Source organism: Cricetulus griseus, chromosome 5 (genome assembly GCF_003668045.3).
Source record: "Cricetulus griseus strain 17A/GY chromosome 5, alternate assembly CriGri-PICRH-1.0, whole genome shotgun sequence".
NCBI classification, from domain to species: domain Eukaryota; kingdom Metazoa; phylum Chordata; class Mammalia; order Rodentia; family Cricetidae; genus Cricetulus; species Cricetulus griseus.
Window position 1 is genome coordinate 41,171,532 of NC_048598.1, and position 18,217 is coordinate 41,189,748.

General features: G+C 37.3%; 1 protein-coding gene across 1 annotated transcript in view; it reads right to left on the reverse strand.

Moving 5' to 3' along the window:
- The window catches only part of Tpr (translocated promoter region, nuclear basket protein), a 58,173-nt gene that overhangs the window by 26,424 nt on the left and 13,532 nt on the right, over positions 1-18,217 (reverse strand). Inside the window, exons 11-28 of the mRNA XM_027417406.2 lie at positions 17,844-17,984; positions 17,462-17,553; positions 16,560-16,757; positions 14,756-14,863; positions 13,543-13,769; positions 12,889-13,052; positions 12,187-12,320; positions 11,945-12,093; positions 10,970-11,132; positions 9,665-9,799; positions 9,118-9,258; positions 5,158-5,323; positions 4,536-4,702; positions 3,638-3,790; positions 3,139-3,255; positions 2,635-2,838; positions 2,331-2,515; positions 1,155-1,302 (exon numbers count right to left, since the gene is read on the reverse strand). Coding sequence (XP_027273207.1) covers positions 1,155-1,302; positions 2,331-2,515; positions 2,635-2,838; positions 3,139-3,255; positions 3,638-3,790; positions 4,536-4,702; positions 5,158-5,323; positions 9,118-9,258; positions 9,665-9,799; positions 10,970-11,132; positions 11,945-12,093; positions 12,187-12,320; positions 12,889-13,052; positions 13,543-13,769; positions 14,756-14,863; positions 16,560-16,757; positions 17,462-17,553; positions 17,844-17,984 — 2,792 coding nt within the window. The remainder of the gene's footprint in view (positions 1-1,154; positions 1,303-2,330; positions 2,516-2,634; positions 2,839-3,138; positions 3,256-3,637; positions 3,791-4,535; positions 4,703-5,157; positions 5,324-9,117; positions 9,259-9,664; positions 9,800-10,969; positions 11,133-11,944; positions 12,094-12,186; positions 12,321-12,888; positions 13,053-13,542; positions 13,770-14,755; positions 14,864-16,559; positions 16,758-17,461; positions 17,554-17,843; positions 17,985-18,217) is intronic.

Genomic DNA, 18,217 nt, shown 5'->3' on the forward strand with positions numbered 1-18,217 from the left:
GGAAGTGAGAGGTTGACTTATGTCTCCCTCTATTATTCTCTACCTTATGGTTTGAAACAAGGTGTCTCACTGAACCTGCATCTCACTGGTCTGGCTAGGCTAGCTGGCCGACAAGCTTCAGGAATCCACTTGTCTCAGCCTCCACCTTAGCACTTGGGTATTGATCACGCTTTGATTATTATTCTTGACAAAATGTGCGCTAACTTCTTGGCTCTTCTTACTATATCTCAGAGTTGGTTTTCCCCTGTCAACCTGTTCACAAGCTGAGCTTTTAGTGAGTGCTCAATAGCCTAAAAATTAGCAAAGAAAACAGAGAAGGCTGAGATTAAAACATAATCTAACTAGATGATCCATCTCCTCTTTCTTCCCAGGGTTAAACTCCATGAAATGTAGGACCTAATATTTCCATGGTGAGACAGCAATTTGCTAGAAACAGTCTCTTAAGTCTAATTACCCACTTTCCCCCAGTCAATGGTTTCTCCCTAACAGCTATGTCAACTACTTATTTGTGTTTTGTTTCTTATTTCCCCAAGAGAGTCTGGACCAGTTAGTTTCCTTCCTTCTAGATATGGGGATGTGTTAGATCTCCTCAAAAGGAGCAAACTCAGCAATAGGTACTGAGAGGTACTGTGAGTTAAAATAGAGAGCTCCCTATTACCACAATCGCACATAGCACTTTCCTTTCCTTTCTCCAGCTCTTACCTTTCAGATTCTTCCTTTTGCTTCTTTGCTGAAAAAAAATTACTCTACAGTAGTTTTGATCTATTCTACAAGGACTCTCAAATTTTATTATAGAATGACTCTTGAGGAGTTGATACACAAAAGCTACAATAGGTTAAAAAGCTGAAATTTTACATACCATACACTATACTCTAAATTCGTCCCTAGCACAATCTCAATCCTTATAGCTATCATCTACATGTTACAGATAAGGAAACAAAGTTCAGGGAAGCTGAGCAATGTACAGCACACAGAGCTAATCCTATGGAAGCAGAATTCTAAATCAGAAGGCTAGAACAGACCCTGTAACCACCTAGGCATACTGAATGGACGCTTAATGAATCTGTAAGGCTGAGTGCTGACATCAAATTAAATTTCTGTAACATGGTGGAAATAAAAATGAGCTCTTCTTCAAGCTTAGTATATGTACATACCTGCACCTTCTCTCTTTCTGCATTCAAGCTATCCTGAAGTTCTTGCAACTCCCGTTCTAAAAGTTCAACTCTTTGTCGATATCGAAGACTTTCAACCTGAGCCACCTCAAACCTAGTTTCAGCAATTTCTTTTTCTCGTCTTATAAATCTACAAAAATACAAACGTTAAATTTTTAGAAAGCTAAATATTTAGTATTTTAAAACTTGGGCAATTCTTAAGATGGCAAAAAGCATTCACTTTAATAGTTATTTTCACATTGCAAAATATAGATTAGTTTTTACTTATGGGATTAAGCAGTATCATTAGAAACAGATTATCCAGGGCCTGCAAAACAGCTTAAGAGGTAAGGCACTTTCGAGACCCTCTGGACCTGATCTAGATCTCTGGAACCCCCATAAAGATGGGAGAAGAAAACCAGCTCCATAGAGTCACTTTCTACTGCAACATGTATGCTGTGGCATGGGCATATGAAATACAGGACCTAATATTTCCATGGTGAGACAGCAATTTGCTAGAAACATAGTCTCTTAAGTCTAATTACCCACTTTCCCCCAGTCAATGGTTTCTCCCTAATAGCTATGTCAACTACTTATTCGTGTTTTGTTTCTTATTTCCCCAAGAGAGTCTGGACCAGTTAGTTTCCTTCCTTCTAGATATGAGGGTGTATTAGATCTCCTCACAAGGAGCGAACTCAGCAATAGGTACTGAGAAATACTGTGAGTTAAAATAGAGAGCTCCCTATTACCAGCATGGCACATAGCACTTTCACACACAAAGATACAATCAATAATATGAAAAACACACAATTAAAAATATATCTTTAGGTCATAATACACTGGCACTCATCTGTAATCATTCCCAACACTTGAAAGGAATAAGCAGTTAGGGTAGTGAGAAAAGTAATATCTCTTTAAAATGAAATGAGATGTCTAGGTCTCTGTTCTTTTTTTTTTTTGGGGGGGGGGCGTTCAAGATAGTTCTGGCTGTCCTGGGACTCACTGTGTAGACCAGGCTGGCCAGCCTCAAACTCACAGAGATCCTCCTGCTTCTGCCTCCCGTGCTAGGATTAAAGGTGTGCGTCACCACCGTCCCAGTGACCACTAGGTTGCTTGGCCAATTAACCTTGTGTTTTTGCCTCTTACTATGAAACCACTTGAAGAATGTATTTGACTTACCTAAGAATTTCTAAAATCTGTTCTTGAGATTTTCCTTCTTCACTGACAGAGACATTTAATGGTGTTTGCACAACCTCTTTCATAGAGGCAACCACCTTGTCACTTAGCTTTTCGATTTGATCATGAAGTAGTCTGTTTTGTTTTTCTAGATCTTCACAGCGAGACACACTCTTGGAAACTTCATCCTACAAACCATGAGTCCATTATAATGGTATCCCAAGTGTACAGAAACAAACAAACAAACAAAATCCAAAACAAAACCTTTCATTTCTCCAAAACATTCTACTGTAATTTACAGCAGTACCTTCAGCACTCTCTCTCGCTCTTCCCAAGATGCTTTACATGCCAACAGCTGTGATTCTGCTTTCTGAGTCGTCTCTTCCAAATGCTGACGGACTGATGTCATTTTTGAAACCTGTTCCTTGGCAGCTTGCAGAGCTTCGACATCAGCAGCATGCAGCATCAATTCTCTCTCATACTTATTCTGAGCTTCCACAGCTATTTTAGCCTGCAATTAACAATTCCCCAATTGACAAAGAAGATTAAAATTTACTAAGTTAATACTTTTGCAAAAAATGTATTTTTCTGTGTAAGCACATATATGAAGGCCAAAACACTTTGGGTGTTCCCCTCTAGAACTCTCCACTTATTTCTCTCAGACAGGGTTTTTCACTGCACGTGTCTGCTGCCAGCAACCTTCCACCATCCATAGCACTGGGGTTTCACGTGTCTAGTATTTTATGTGGAAGCTGGAAACCGAACTGAGGCTGAAAGCTCACTGCTGAGAAAATCTGAGAAGAACACTCACTTGTTCCTGACAGTCGCGCCTGGCTTGCTGTTCATTACTTAAAGCTGTGCTTGCTCTCTGCAGAGCTTCCTGTACTTCACTCTGAACACTAGAAAGGGTCTTTTTCAATTCAGATAACTAAAAAAAACAAGAGTAAGCCACAGTTAGCTACAAGCTTGAGAAATACTTAAGACAGACATTCAATAAACCAATCAATTAAATTGAACACAGTATAGTCTGATATAATTTTTACAGTTTTTACTAATGCATATTCTCTGCCTACCAGTTTGGAATGTCTAAGTCAGAGCTTCTAAAAAAGTAGAACTTATATACAATTTTTTAAAGTGGTCTAAAATTTTCAAATTTATTCAGATGTACAGCATACAGTGAAATATAAAATGATAATTGATAGGTATACATTCAGTCAATTTTCTGCTGAAATAAGCAGCAGTATAATTTGTGAACTAGTAAAGAGAATTCAAACTTTTAAGAAAGTTGCTATAGATCCTAGTGAACTCACTTGCTGCTCCATGCTTTCAATGGCTTTTCTCTTGTCATCCTGAAGTTCTTGTTTTTCCTTCTCTACTTCCATCAACTTTTTCTCCAACTGGGTCTGAAACTCTGCTGATTCTTTTAAACGAACTTCAATATTCTTATGTACTTCCTCAGTCACCTTCATCATATCATATAAGTAGCAAGAAACAGAAGGGATAAAAATGATAGGTAATATTTTTTACAATCTAAACTAAACTGGAACCAAACTAAAGTTATTATTTGTCTTATATTAAAAGAATCCCTAAAACACCAATTAGCCAAGCAGATATGCCACATAAATCTAGAAGCATAACTTCTCTTTCAATCTGGCTATTATTCTTTTTTGTATTGAAATCCAAATCCTTTATTTCCCCATCTAGCCTCATATCCATCTGTCTAAATCTACTTGCTCTATCATTAAAAACTATTTTTCTTACACACCAATATCCACTGATGCCAATCACAAGAGGGTTTTCTAAAATGGTGTCCTTACTGTTACAGCCTCCAAAACAATGTATCCTTAATCTACTACATTAACCTCTGAAGAAAATTTTTAACTATGACACATTAAGAACCAATGGTCCCACATAGGCTCAGACATAATTTAACATATTTATCTGAAGAATCTCTTTCTCATCTGAGGCTTGAGACTTTTCTACTATCTTTGATTATCCACATGCCTCTATTCAAATGTACCCATATGTCATCTGTTATGTGAAGCCATGCACATGTAGCAGGTAACTCATACTCTATCCTCATGTTCTGATTTATTAGAACCAAGAACTTTCCACAGCAAGAGCAATGATGTCAGTCCGTCCAACTCATACCACACTGCTTTACACAGTAGCAAGTTCTTAACTGAAGACAATGTGAGTTATACATACCTGTTTCTCCTTGTTCAGGGAATCTTCTAAACTAGTCACCATTGCCCGATACTGCTCCACGTTACTAGCACTTGTCTTGAGTCTCTCCTTCAAGTCATTGACCTGCTCTTCAGCCTGCCTTAGCTGACTCATAAGATCATCGACGTCATCTTTGTCACTAGACTGACCTGGAAGAAATTTAAAAAAAGTTCTAATAAAATATATACTTTCAATTAATGCTTTGAATGGCATTATGGATGACTACTATCAAGAGTGCATGAAACCAGGTTTAAGGCTAAAATTATCTATAAAGTGTATTTGAATCCAAGTGAATACCAAAATAAAAATTAAGCCAGGCATAGAGGCACGTGCCTGTAATTCTAGCACGGTAGGCAGGTCTAAGGAAAATCTAAAAGTATTCTGTTAGCTCACAGCTTGCAGATTTGGTTTGATATTCTCTCAAATATTATTAATTTTTGTGATGAGATTGCAATCATTTAAATTTTTGGAAGTAGTGAGCTAACAGAATACTTTTAGATATTCCTTCCTTCCTTTCTTAGCCCCTGGCTACCATGACTCTGGCTGGCCTGAACTCACATCTTTAGACTGTGCCAACCCTGAGTGGCACCAAACTACTCCTTACCTTTACCAGTTCTCTGTGTGGACTGAGAGGCAAGCTGGGCTTCCATATTATTAAGGTGCTGTTTCAGTGAAGCAATTTCCTTTTGAGCATTCTTTAATAGTTCTTTTGTGTTAAGATGAAGATTTATCTCTGTATCTAGCTGTCTCTTTGTATCTAACAGTTGGACCTATAAGAAATAAACACACAAACACCATAAAGATGACCTGTAGGTTGGTGGAGAAAGAAATCAAAGAAACATCACCCTTTACAAATGCCACAAATAATATAAAATACCTTGGGATAATACTAACCAAAAAGTGAAAGACCTGTACCGTAAGAATTTTGAGTCTCTAGAGAAAGAAATAAAAGAAGATACCAGAAAATGGAAAGATCTTCCATGCTCTTGGATAGGCTGGATCAACATAGTAAAAATGGCAATCTTGCCAAAAGCAATCAACAATTCAATGCAATCCCCATCAAAATCCCAACACAATTCTTCACTGACTTTGAAAGAACAATCATCAACTTTATATGGAAAATCAAAAGACCCAGGATAGCCAAAACAACCCTGTACAATAGAGGAACTTCTGGAGGCATCACCATCCCTGACTTCAAGCTTTATTACAGAGCTATAGTTCTGAAAACAGCTTGGTATTGGCACTAAAATAGACAGGTAGACCAATGGAATAGAATTGAAAACCCTGATATTAACCAACACACCTATGAACAACTGATTTTTGACAAACAATCCAAATATACACACTGGAACAAAGAGAACATCTTCAACAAATGGTGCTGGCATAACTGGATGCAAACATGTAGAAGACTACAGATAGACCCAAACCTTTCGCCCTGCACAAAACTTAAGTCAAAATGGATCAAAGATCTCAACATAAACCCAGCCACACTGAACCTAGTAGAAGATAAAGTGGGAAATACCCTTGAAATTAATTGGTACAGGAGACCGCTTCCTGAACATAACACCAGTAGCACAGACACTGAGATCAACAATTAATAAAAATGGGACCTCCAGAAACTGAGAAGCTTCTGTAAGGCAAAGGACATAGTCAGCAAGACAAAATGGCAGCCCACAGACTGGGAAAAGATATTTTCCAACCCCACATCTGACAGAGGTCTGATCTCCAAAATATACAAAGAACTCAAGAAGCTAGTCTCCAAAACACCAAACAATCCAATTAAAAAGTGGGGTACAGTACTAAATAGACAATTCTCAATAGAGGAATCTAAAGTGGCTGAAAGACACATAAGAAAGTGTTCAATATGCTTAGCCATCAGGGAATGCAAATCAAAACAACTCTGAGATACCATCTTACTCCTGTCAGAATGGCTAAAATCAAAATCACCAATGACAGTTTATGCTGGAGAGGATGTGGAGAAAGAGGAACACTCCTCCACTGCTGGTGGGAGTGCCAACTTATACAACCACTTTGGAAAACAGTATGGCGACTCCTCAAGAAAATGGAAATCAGTCTATCACAAGATCCAGCAATTCTACTCCTAAGCATATACCCAAAAGAAGCACATTCATATAACGAGGACATATGTTCAACCATGTTCATAGCAGCACTATTTGTAATAGCCAGAAACTGGAAGCAGCCTAGATGCTCCTCAACTGAAGAATGGACAAGAGAAAATGTGGTACATTTACACAATGGAGCACTACTCAGCAGAAAAAAAACAATGGAATCTTGAAATTTGCAGGCAAATGGATGGAACTAGAAGAAACCATTCTGAGTGAGGTAACCCAATCACAAAAAGACAAACATGATATGTACTCACTCATATGTGGATTTTAAACATAGAGTAAGGGATTACCAGCCTACAATACACACTGCCAGAGAAACTAGTAAACAAGGAGGACCCTAAAAGAGAAAAACTTTGTCCCCTGGAGAAGGGGAAAGGGTCACGATCCCCTGAGCAAACTGAGAGCATGGGAAGAGGGCAGAGGGAGCTACGAGAATGAGAAGGGAAGAAGAAGGATGCAGAGGTCATGAGGGAGCAGAAAGGTTGAGTCAGGTATAGATTAGAAGAAAGGATATCGATAGGTAGTGTTTTAGTTGGGGAGTGGTTGGGGAGGAGGGGAAGGAGGGGAAGGAGAAGGGAACTGGGATTGCCATGTAATTCAATCATGTTTGCAAAGCAAAAAACAAAAAACAAAAAAAAGATGACCTGTAGGTTCCTATGTAACTAGAGGTTAAAAGCGATTTCCTAATGATCCTTAGAGCCCTGCCTCATCAAGAATAGAACACCTGAAATTCTTAAAAAGACAAAGCACTTGTTACAGTCATGATTTCTAGTATAAGAAAGAGAAGAATACTCTAACTTAGTGAAATAAGGCTCTGGAATATGTCATGAAAAAGAAGATGAAGGGATTTCAGCAGATTCCCTGAAGTGAGAACACAGACCTAGAAGGTTCCCAGAGAACAAAGCATCTCCAGTTCATGCTGCGGAATACCAGAGAGAAACAGTGCACAGAAAGAGCACTCTGGGGTAAACAGAGGGCAACTAACTCTTCAATGTCCAGCACACTGGTGATGTGCACCTGTTTGTGAAATTATCACAAACCATCCAAAGGCTCAGCATAAAGAGGGCCCTAATCCTGAAAGCTAGGAGCAACCAAATGGAAAATGTATTCATTGTACTACAGAGCTAATACTCCACAAAGGTCTTGAATTAATGGTGAGAAGTAACTAGATCTAAACCAAGCACCATTCTGGACCTGCTTAATACATCATGAAAAGCAATACTCAGAAGAATCAACTGTTTTTAACTTTACTGCCTTTCAGAAGAAAGCTCAGGAAAATTCCATACAAAGTATCCAATATCTAAATCCCATGGTCAGAAATTCCAAGGACTACTGCTATTGGTTGTCCATCCTAAGTAGATGGTTAAGAGCCTGTAGCTGATGACACCACTCACTTTGGCTACAACTCAGAGAAGTCAACCTTGAAGTGATCAGGACTATTTCCCTGGAGGATAGTTTACATTGTATACCAGATGGTGCTATGTGGGCTGCTGGGGGAGAGGGACATGAATGTTGTTACCCACTGCTAGACCCTACATGTCGTAACACTAACCTTTTGGCAAGAAGTGCCCATCAGTGTAACAATGGCATGATGGTTACAAACTGCTTTCGGATTTATAAGGGCTGTTCTACAGGAGCAGTTTCATGCCTGGCACTGCAAACCTGGTCAAATGCCCTGGAGAATGGGGAGCTCATAGGCCTCAGGTGGAAACTTACTGGTATTGTTTAGTAAAATGGCCACGCTATCCAACTGTATTATAACTGATTTATGTTTATACCCACTGGTTTGTGCTGCTTTCAACTTTGGTCAAAGAAGCCTATTTTTGCATTGTATAGTGGTTAATGCAGACCCATCAGAGTTCAGCTATGGATAGGCCATCTACATCAACTTTACACCATCCAAAGTTCAGGGAAGGTCTTAGAAGTGGAGGCAGATAGAAAAGAACAACAGGTGGATGGGAGGGAAACAGAAATGCTGACCCTGGTTACAACATGGCTGCTGCATACATCAACTTCAAACATGAGGTTACCTACCTACACAACACCTACCCAAGTCAAGCTAGTCAAATGCCAACAGAGACAAGGGAGGAAGGGTTACTGGCAGCTGCAGCTCCTTTGGGGATGTGGCTGCAGGTAGGTTGTAGTAACGGGATTATGGGGATCACTAATGAACTAGAGATTACTAGTAACAATTTAAGAAAATGAGGACAGGAAGTTGGGAGGGAGGCAAAGTGGGGACAACAGTGGAAGTTGGAAGGGGTAGTGAACAGACATGAATATATGCATTATATAAATGCACTGAGCTTTCAAAGAATAAAGATTACTAAGAATGCTTAACAGTCTGTAAGAACTTTTATAAAACCATGTTTCAAACTAAGTAACATTTCTAGAAAACAGTACCTATAAATTACACACACCCAGAAGCTGATACTCACATCTAGATTCCTAGTAAGCGTATGTCTTTGTTCCACCTCGTTCTCCAACTTCTTCTTCAGGTGAGAGATCTCGTGCTCCAGTTTTTCTATCTGGCTACTCAGCCTTTGTTTGGTTTCTGTTTCAGATCGCTCTAGTATTCCCTGAGGTGAAAAGAAGTGAAGATGCTTAACAATAAACATATAAAGCAATACAAACAACAGAAGAAGTTATACAGAATTATAAGATTATAGTCCACGCTGAAGTTAGAATTGAGAAGATTTTCTTTGCAGATTTACAAAGGAAGTATTGGCAACTTCTCATATTAAAATATACATTTATTTAATGGTGTGGTAGTAGAGGCCAAGAAACACTACAGTAAATCCTTGTAAGGCACTGATATGCTAATTACATTGTTTCAATCAATTCTCTTTTTGAGTTTCCTTTAAAGTATTTTTCAGCACACCTCAAATTTAAATGTTTACACAATGGATGAACATAAATTTTCTAGTTAGGAAATTTAAGAAGGTACAAATTACAATACTACTTCAGATGTTTTTACTTGGTTACCTGGATTGTCTGTAGATTAGTCAGCAACAAGTTCTGTCCTCTCTGCTCTGCTAACAAAGACTCTCTTTGCTGAGACAGACGGACTTCTGACAATTTAAGCATTTCCTTTTCCTTCTTCAAATTGTCTGCTCTTACCTTAAAATGAATACAGGTGAAAGAAAAAATATTGGGAAATACTGTGTCAAATAAAATATAATTACAAAATTAAATCAACTTTTCTTTACTATCTATTTCTTAATCTAATTTAGACTACAACTCTTGAACAAGTGAATATAATTCCCAGTTTCATGTATAGAATATAAGCAAAAGTGATTGGGAATATTAACAAATCAAAAGAAAAGCATCTGACTTCACACTTATAGTCACAATTACTTTGCTCTAACAAATTGTTCTTTAAAAATAGTATAATTCTAGCTGGAGGGACAGCATTTGCTGCTCTTCCAGATGGTTCAGCAGCCATACCTGGCAGCTCACAACTGTCTCTAACTCCAGCTCAAGGGGGTCCAATGCCTCTGGCTTCCTCAAGCACCTACACTTATACACACACACCCACATACAGACACACATCTACACATAATCAAAAAACAAACAAACAAAAAACAAAGCAAAACTCCAAATCTGAAACACCAGAACAAACAAGTATGTGTTAACTATGCAATAGTATAATTAACATAACTATGAATTATATAAATAACCTAAATTAGTTTCAAAGGACTTCTTTCGAAGTAATAACTAACCTAGTTAGAATTCTTTTCCTCTTAAGGAGTGCATTCTATCTCAAGAGAGATGCAATAGTGACTTGAAATCAGTATTTTCAAAGTATTTGGACTTAGTCCTGAGTCATATTAACTATCAATGATAAAAGTTAAAACTATCAGTTTGAAAAAAATGTTCCTATTTCCTACCACAAAGTGAAATGTAGTAAACTATAAAACAGTGAATTCAAGTCCTAAGTAATTATTTCTCATGACTGTCAAAGAGGCAAATTACTTACTAGGTTCCTAACCCATTTCTCCTAAAAAAGATGACAAACAGCACCTAGCTTATTAAGTAAAAACCAAAAACTGATGGTATATTAATTTTATCATAATCCAATTTGATACTTAGTTGGGAGTATTTTTTTTAATGCTCAACTAAGATTTTATTTGAAGTCTTGCACAGATATAGGTAGGCCATTTGGAAAACATGATTGTAGTCCGCACAATGCTTAACTAACTTATTTCAACCAATAAAGTCAAAGGAATAATTAGTGATATCAAATGTCATTAATAATACAAGTCAGCTGGGGGTAGGTACTAGTCTCACTTCTGCAACAGCGAGCTTCTCATTGGCTCCTCTCAAGTCTTGTGTCATTGTATTGATGATCTGTTCTTGCTTCTGAGTTGTTGCAGTGAGTTTCTGATTTCTCTCTTGTAGAGATGTTATTTCTCGGCGATATCCTTCAACATTATCTTGCAGCATTTCATACCTGATAATAAAGGTAAATAATTCTTAGGTCTTTGAAGAATTCCTCAGAAATTTAATTTCACACAACTAAAATTAGAAAGTAGCTTGTATAATAATGTGGAGCCTTCAGTACTCCCCCTTAACAGTTAAAATTGCAGTTATAAATAAGGCAGTATTTCATATTGAATAACTTACTAAATATCATATTGAAAACAATGTAAATGCGATTTGAATACATAACAACTACAACGAAGGAAAAGCTCCAAAAATGACAGCATTGTGGCACATACTTACAATTGTGGGCCCTGGTGGCACACACTCATAATTACTAGCGTTAGGAGGCTGTGTCAGGACTGCCCCAAGTTTGAGACTAGCCTGGTTACTGATTATCAGGCTACCTGGGGCTACACAGTGAGAGGCACATACCCACAACATCACAACTGGGAGGCCAAGGCAGGACTACTACTAGTTTGAAGCTATCATGATCTACTGACTGAGTATTATGCTACCCAGAGCTAAACAGTGAGACCCTGTCTCAAAAAAATTCACACTCCTCACCTCCTCAGAACGAGCTCCAGAAACAATTTTAGGAAAGGAAACCAGCAGTATTCATTACATGAACTTCCACTTACTAAATTCACTCCTGGCTCCACCCAGGGGAATTTGCAGCCAACGCTAAAAAATGAAGCATTGCTAAAAAATGAAGCATTATGGCTTTCCAACTTGGAACACATTCCACAAAAAAAGCAACACTATTGCCACTGGAACCTGACTGATATGTACACTGAAGTGTAACATTTAACACCATTATTTCTGAAACAAAAGAAAGTTTACCGTTTAGAAGCAAAATCCAGCTGAGTAGAAATTTTGGTGTTTTGTGAACGCAGGTCTGTGACTTGCTCCTGAAGTTTCTCTAGCTGCTCATTCTGAAGTTTTTCACTGTCTATTTTTTCTTTTTTATAGTTCTCAAAGATTTCCTGCAACTAAATATAATGATCATTAGAGGACAGTATCATTTTCCATAAATACTCGGGCAGAAACTAACCTGTAATCTTAACCAGGATTAGAGCATTTACCTGTTTCAGGGCAGCCCTGGCTTCTATAGCATCTGTGGATTCAATGACAGATACCGGAGCAGGAGTAGAAGCAGTCTGTGATGTACTTGAACGTTTTGGAGTTGACACAAGAGAAATATCATCTAAACTTGAAGCTTCAGAAAAATAGAAAATACCAAAAAATGTTTTGCTTGCTTTCATAAAACAGTTTTAAGATTTATTTGCAAAAGCATTATTACTAAATCAAGAAGTGGAAAGCAATTATTATTGGAGTTTTCAGAGAATGAACCTATTGAAAACTATTAAAGTGAGAAAACTGCCTGATGACCTGTGTCTGATCCCTAAGACCTATATACTGTGAGGAGAAAACTACCAACTCCCACTATTAATTCTGACCTCACACACACAGTAGTCTTCATGCATGTACACACACACCATACACACTTACTTCCTCATTTTTTATTAGAGGGAATTTATTACAAATTAAAATAATAAAACAAGAAAAAACTGTATGAGAAAAAAACTAAGTATGTTTTCAACAGTATTGATTTCTTACTTCTTACCAGTGTGTCAAAACGACACTTAAAATTTGGTAACGTTATAATCAATCATACACAGTAGTTGAAGTCATTCTTTATATTAGAGTAGCTATTGCCTTTTGTCACAAAACGTATTCACCAAATATATTTCCAAAATATTTTCCTGAAATAATAAAAAATCTACCTTGTAATGGAATGGCCATTCCCGTTGTTTGTGACAATAAAATTCGGTACATGTCACGCTGACGAACTATGGAATCAACAAGCTGCATTTGATGCTGTCGTGACTCACGGAGTTGTTCCAGTTCAGTGAGAGAGTTCTCGAGTTTGTGCTGAAGCTCAGAAATTCTGCAGAAAATGGAAATCTTGGTGGCTCCATGTTCAGAGGTGAGTAGTTTCCATTATAAATCATCTAAACACTTTCTACCTTCACACACTATTCTCATATGCTCTCACATTTCCTACCATAGAAGACTTATCAACAGCATCTGAAAAAAACCTTGTCAACATTAAGCTACCTTCAATCTTTTTGCTTTTAAATCCATTCTTCCTTCCTTAACACATTATATATCTTGAGTAATGCCCACTTGAGTATCTTTTCCATAAAAAACTTGTTTCTGAAACTTAAAGTCTGCCAAATTACATATTGCTACTGATAGGCTTTTACCTATTTTAGCACTAATCATGTTAAACTGGTTTACCTCCTTATTAAAAATAATTCCACAGTACTGCTGCCTAGCATTGTTTTCATAAGTCACTATATCCTCAGTATCCAGGATTGCTAAGGACAGTAAGTTCAGTAACTATTGTTTAGCACACTGATGTGCTCACTGCTTACTTAGAGGAAGTTGTCTCTTGTTCTTCTCTTTCCCGGGTTTCCCCAAGTTCTCGAAGAGCAAATAGCAGACGCTGGTTCTGCTGCTGAAGCTCTTCGATATTCCTGTAAGATACTAGATGCTGTGATATTACTTCAGATGAACTACTTATGTCAGCAGAACTGACCTCCTCATCACGAATCACATGGTTACCCCGTGCTTCTTCAAGCTCCATCAAGAGCACTCTAATCTAGAAATGAAAAATTAATGTTATAAGACAGTTATTATGAGCTCTGTTCAGGGAACATCTAGAAGAAATGAAAATTTTCAAATGACAGCATCATCTATAAAAAGATTAACAAAGATTTTTAAACAAGAAAGCAACTAATGCTAATATCTTAAAAACAAAACACCAAAATTTGCCACTTTAGATGTTAAAAATCTAAGAAAAATTTAAGTGAGATAGTTATTTTTAATATAAAGAAGACAATAAAAAGTAGAAAAGTATATTTCCAGAAACATGGCTATTTTTTTAAACAAAACTACACGTAACTATTTTGTGCTTATTTTATATGGTAGGGTAGGGGGAGAGCAGACATGGTGATAACGCCTCTGAAATCCCAGCAACCAGGAAGATTAAGGAATGCCTAAGAGTTCAAAGTCAACTTGAAGTATGAACAAGTCCTTTTCTCAAAAAACAGAGTAATGCAACAATATATCCCCCGCCCCCAGACAAGGTTTCTCTATGTAACAGCTCTAGCTGAACTGGAACTCAATCTCTAGACCACGCTGGCTTTGAACTCAGAGATCCGATTGCCTTAGCTTCCCAAGTGCTGGGATTAAAGGCATGCACCACCGCTGCCTGGCTCAGCATAATCTACTTTTAGCAAAACACACACTTACATGTTCATATATGCACTTGATACATGAATGATATGAAATAAATATGCACCAGTTTGCTAACACTGGTTATACTCTGGGACCAGCAGGCTAGGAAGATGGGAGATGGAAAACAGCAAAGAAAAACCCCTCTTATTTCAATAGTTTGTGTACTCTTTATAAATGTCACTTACAATTTGAAAATTAACCAAACATCTCTGAGAAGACAATGACAAGACTGTAACTGCTAGAGTAGTCCTACTAATTGACTAGAACACCTTACAGCTTCCCTAGATACAGGCTCAAACATTACTGGCCAGTCAGTATTACAAAGAAACCTGGACAAAATACTCTAACCTGTTGTGAAAGATCTTTTATTTGCACTTCCATCCTCTGATTGTCCCTTTCAAGTACTGATGAATGTTTGTTAGCTTTATCAGTTTCCTCTTGCAAACGCTGGATCTCCTTTAAATGTAAACACAAGTGGAAAGTCAGTATCACCTTCAAGGATTTGTATGTGCATTCGTGCATTTTCTGCCCTTATCAAATTTACTGTCAAGTACAACTTTACAAATAGCATCAAATCCAGTGTATTACCAAATGACCCCCAAATCTTCATGACTAGTAATTCAACAGTTAGTCTAATCATGGTTAGACTGATCAACTTGAGACGTTGAAATTAAATATGTTGGGTAAGACAAAGAAGACTTGATTAAAAGCCAACAGCAGTACACTTGCAAAGAAGCAGCAACCAAACAGTGTCCAGTGAGGTGAGCACTAGGCTCTGCAGTCCCACACTACTATCAGAGCTTTAGAGGTGGAGTTTTAAGAACCTCCCATGGGCACAAAACCAGGTGGATTTAAAAATCTGTTGTATCTCCATATTTAGGCTCATAAAGTTATTTTCACGTTATTTTAAATATATCCTGGTGGTTCATGTACCTTTAAGAAGTTATGAATAAGTTAATTGCAGGAGGAAGAAATGTGACAAAAAGAAGTTCACAAATATTCATGAAAGACAGCACCGGTAAACTTAATAAATCAAAAACAAGATGAATTACAATGCAAGGTAGATACCATCTGGTTACAATTAGAACCTTATAAAAAAGCATTGGAGATTTATACTAGAGAACACATGATACATGTTGTGGACAGAAAATTCCAGTTATTAAAATACATGGAAATGACCTTTAAGCCCTTCTGTTATTATTATGAAAGTGAAGGCACAAATTGTTTTCTAAGATGAAACCAGCTATTCTAATTGGTAAGTCTCCCTGCCCTTTAATTACCCACTCCCACTTCAGATACCAAGAAGCTCCTGGCAATATCCTATTAACAGAGAAACTTAAAGATCTAATTGGTCCTAAGAGACCTGTCTGAAAATAGCACTACGAAGGCAATTTGTCAGAGTGCCAATAGTCACTTAGGGCAAAATGAGTAAAGTGACTCTGGTACAAAGACTTTAGTAGCTATGTCTGCATTTCAGTAGTTTCTAAATTAAAATTAAACAGAAAAAAGATTCAATTCTGAATTAAGCATACAATTTACTCATTCTCCAAGAAGGAAATAAGTAAGTTAATAATAACAGAATAAATTCATTTATGTACATTTCCTCAATAAAGTTCTCCTGTAAATCTTAAGACTTCTGTCTGTAATAAGCTTACCCTAAAGGTAAATTATTCAGAGTGTAAACTATTTTCAATCAAGTAAAATGCAACCTGCAATAGTAAAGATTATTCATGAACTTCTTGCTAGTTTTAACATGGCAAAAGAACTGTTATAAAATAATACACAGCTAGATAGGCTAAAGTTTGAAATAATATTAAAAGAAAATCTGTGCCTTATGTCCAACAGTATAGCCATTTCTAGACAGGTTATCAAAATCATCCAAGAAAAAATGGTTATGCTAAATTTTCAAAAAGTTATAATGCTCTATTAAAACATTCAAAGAGTAGTCCAAGGAGATTTACTTCTCAATTGCCTTAAAATATGTAAAAAGCTCTTACAATTGAGCTGAGTGAAAGTGAAACTTCATCATGGTGGGAGTGCAATGTAAAGCTTCAAGATCTTCTGGTGCAAAGAGCTTTTCAAGAAAAATACCCAGTGAAAGATGTTTCCTTAGCAGCCATGCCCATAGCTCAAGTTTAGAAATGGAACCAACCTTCATAGCTTGCTCAAGCTTTGCAGATAAACTTGCCACAGCTTTCTGAGCACGCTCATACTCTTCACGCTGGCGTTTCAAAATCGGTGCTTTGGCTTCCACTTCTTTTACTATCTCATCTAGATACTTATTAATTCTTTTATTTTCTAGTTTCTCCAAAAGCAACTGATCCTGAGTTTCCACGTAAGCATTATATAACTGCAAGCAGAAAAGGTGGTCATTTCACTAAGCTGAAGTGCAACAACAGTCGTATATGGTCAGTTTATAGATGCCCATAGTAAACGCCCCTTACCACTTACATAAAAACCGGTATTTGTTACATGCCACACACAGTTTAAAAACTCATTTGTTTACACTCATTTCTCATTTTTAATTATATGTATTTGTGTGTGTTTCGTGAGGAGGGGTGTGTGCATGGGGGTGAGGGTGCCTGAGGAGGCCAGAGGACAGTGGATCCCCTGGAGCTGGGCAGGCTGTTGTGAACTGCTTGACAAGGGTGCTGAGAACTGAACTCAGGTCCTCTGCAGGAGAAGTAGGCATTTTTAACCAGAGGCACCTCTTTAGCCCCAGCATACCCTGCCTTTTATTTTTAAAACATGTATTATTGTATATGTGTGAATGATGTATCTATGTGTGCAGATGTATGCCAGTGTGTATATGGAGGTCATGTGACAACTTTTATGAGCTGGTTTTCTCACCACAGGTTTTGAAGGCAGAACTAACTTTGTCAGACTGCAAGCTCAAGTGCTTTTAGTCATGGAACTACATTACCAGCCAAAGAACACCTCTGGATCTACTAAGTATCAGGTAATTTAAGAATAAACTGGGGGGTGGGGGGGAGATGAATTTCAGAAAATCTGAGCACTTCTGTATAATGAAACACAGTCTAGTATCATTCTTACCTCAGTTAATTTCATGCCAGGCTTGACTATTTTAGCTACGGCTGCTGCAGTGGGAGACATGGCTGCAAGCTCTTCTTCAGACAGTATAGCCCCTGTGCAAACACAGTTACATTTTTTTTTTTTCCTTTTTGCAAAATAGAAAGCCACTAATGAATATTTAAAGTGGAGGATAAGTGACACTGTTATAGGAATTAATAATCAGATGTGATCAAATGGTACTTTTATCTGATTATGATATGAAGACATATAGTGTGCTATTTTTCAAGTATTTAAGTTTTCTATATTGTAGCATGAAAAAGAAATGATATTATTTTAATTTCTGCTACCATATTTAGATAGGTTCTAGTAGTTCAAGGAATTAACAAGTATGTGTTAGTTATACCTTTACGTTTTGTGGCGGAAAGCAGGTCATTTGCATTCTCTAATTCCTTTTCCAATTTCCCGATTTTCTCAAGCATTTCTTTTTCCATTTGATCTTTAGATTCTTCAGCTTGTAGAAGATGATCTTGTATTGTTTTGTTAGCTAAAAACATTTGTAAAGACAGAATATTGAAACACATCATTAAAATCTTGCAGTTTACTATCTATGGCATAGTTAGACTCTTTACCTCTGAAAACAATGTTAAATTATAAAGGGGCTGCACTAGATGGCTATTATCTGCTGGAAGCCCTGGCTCTCCTTATCAGTATGACAGGCCCAGTCTCTTTTTAACCTTTCTTACCAATGAAAACACAGGAGACTATGAATATGAATGG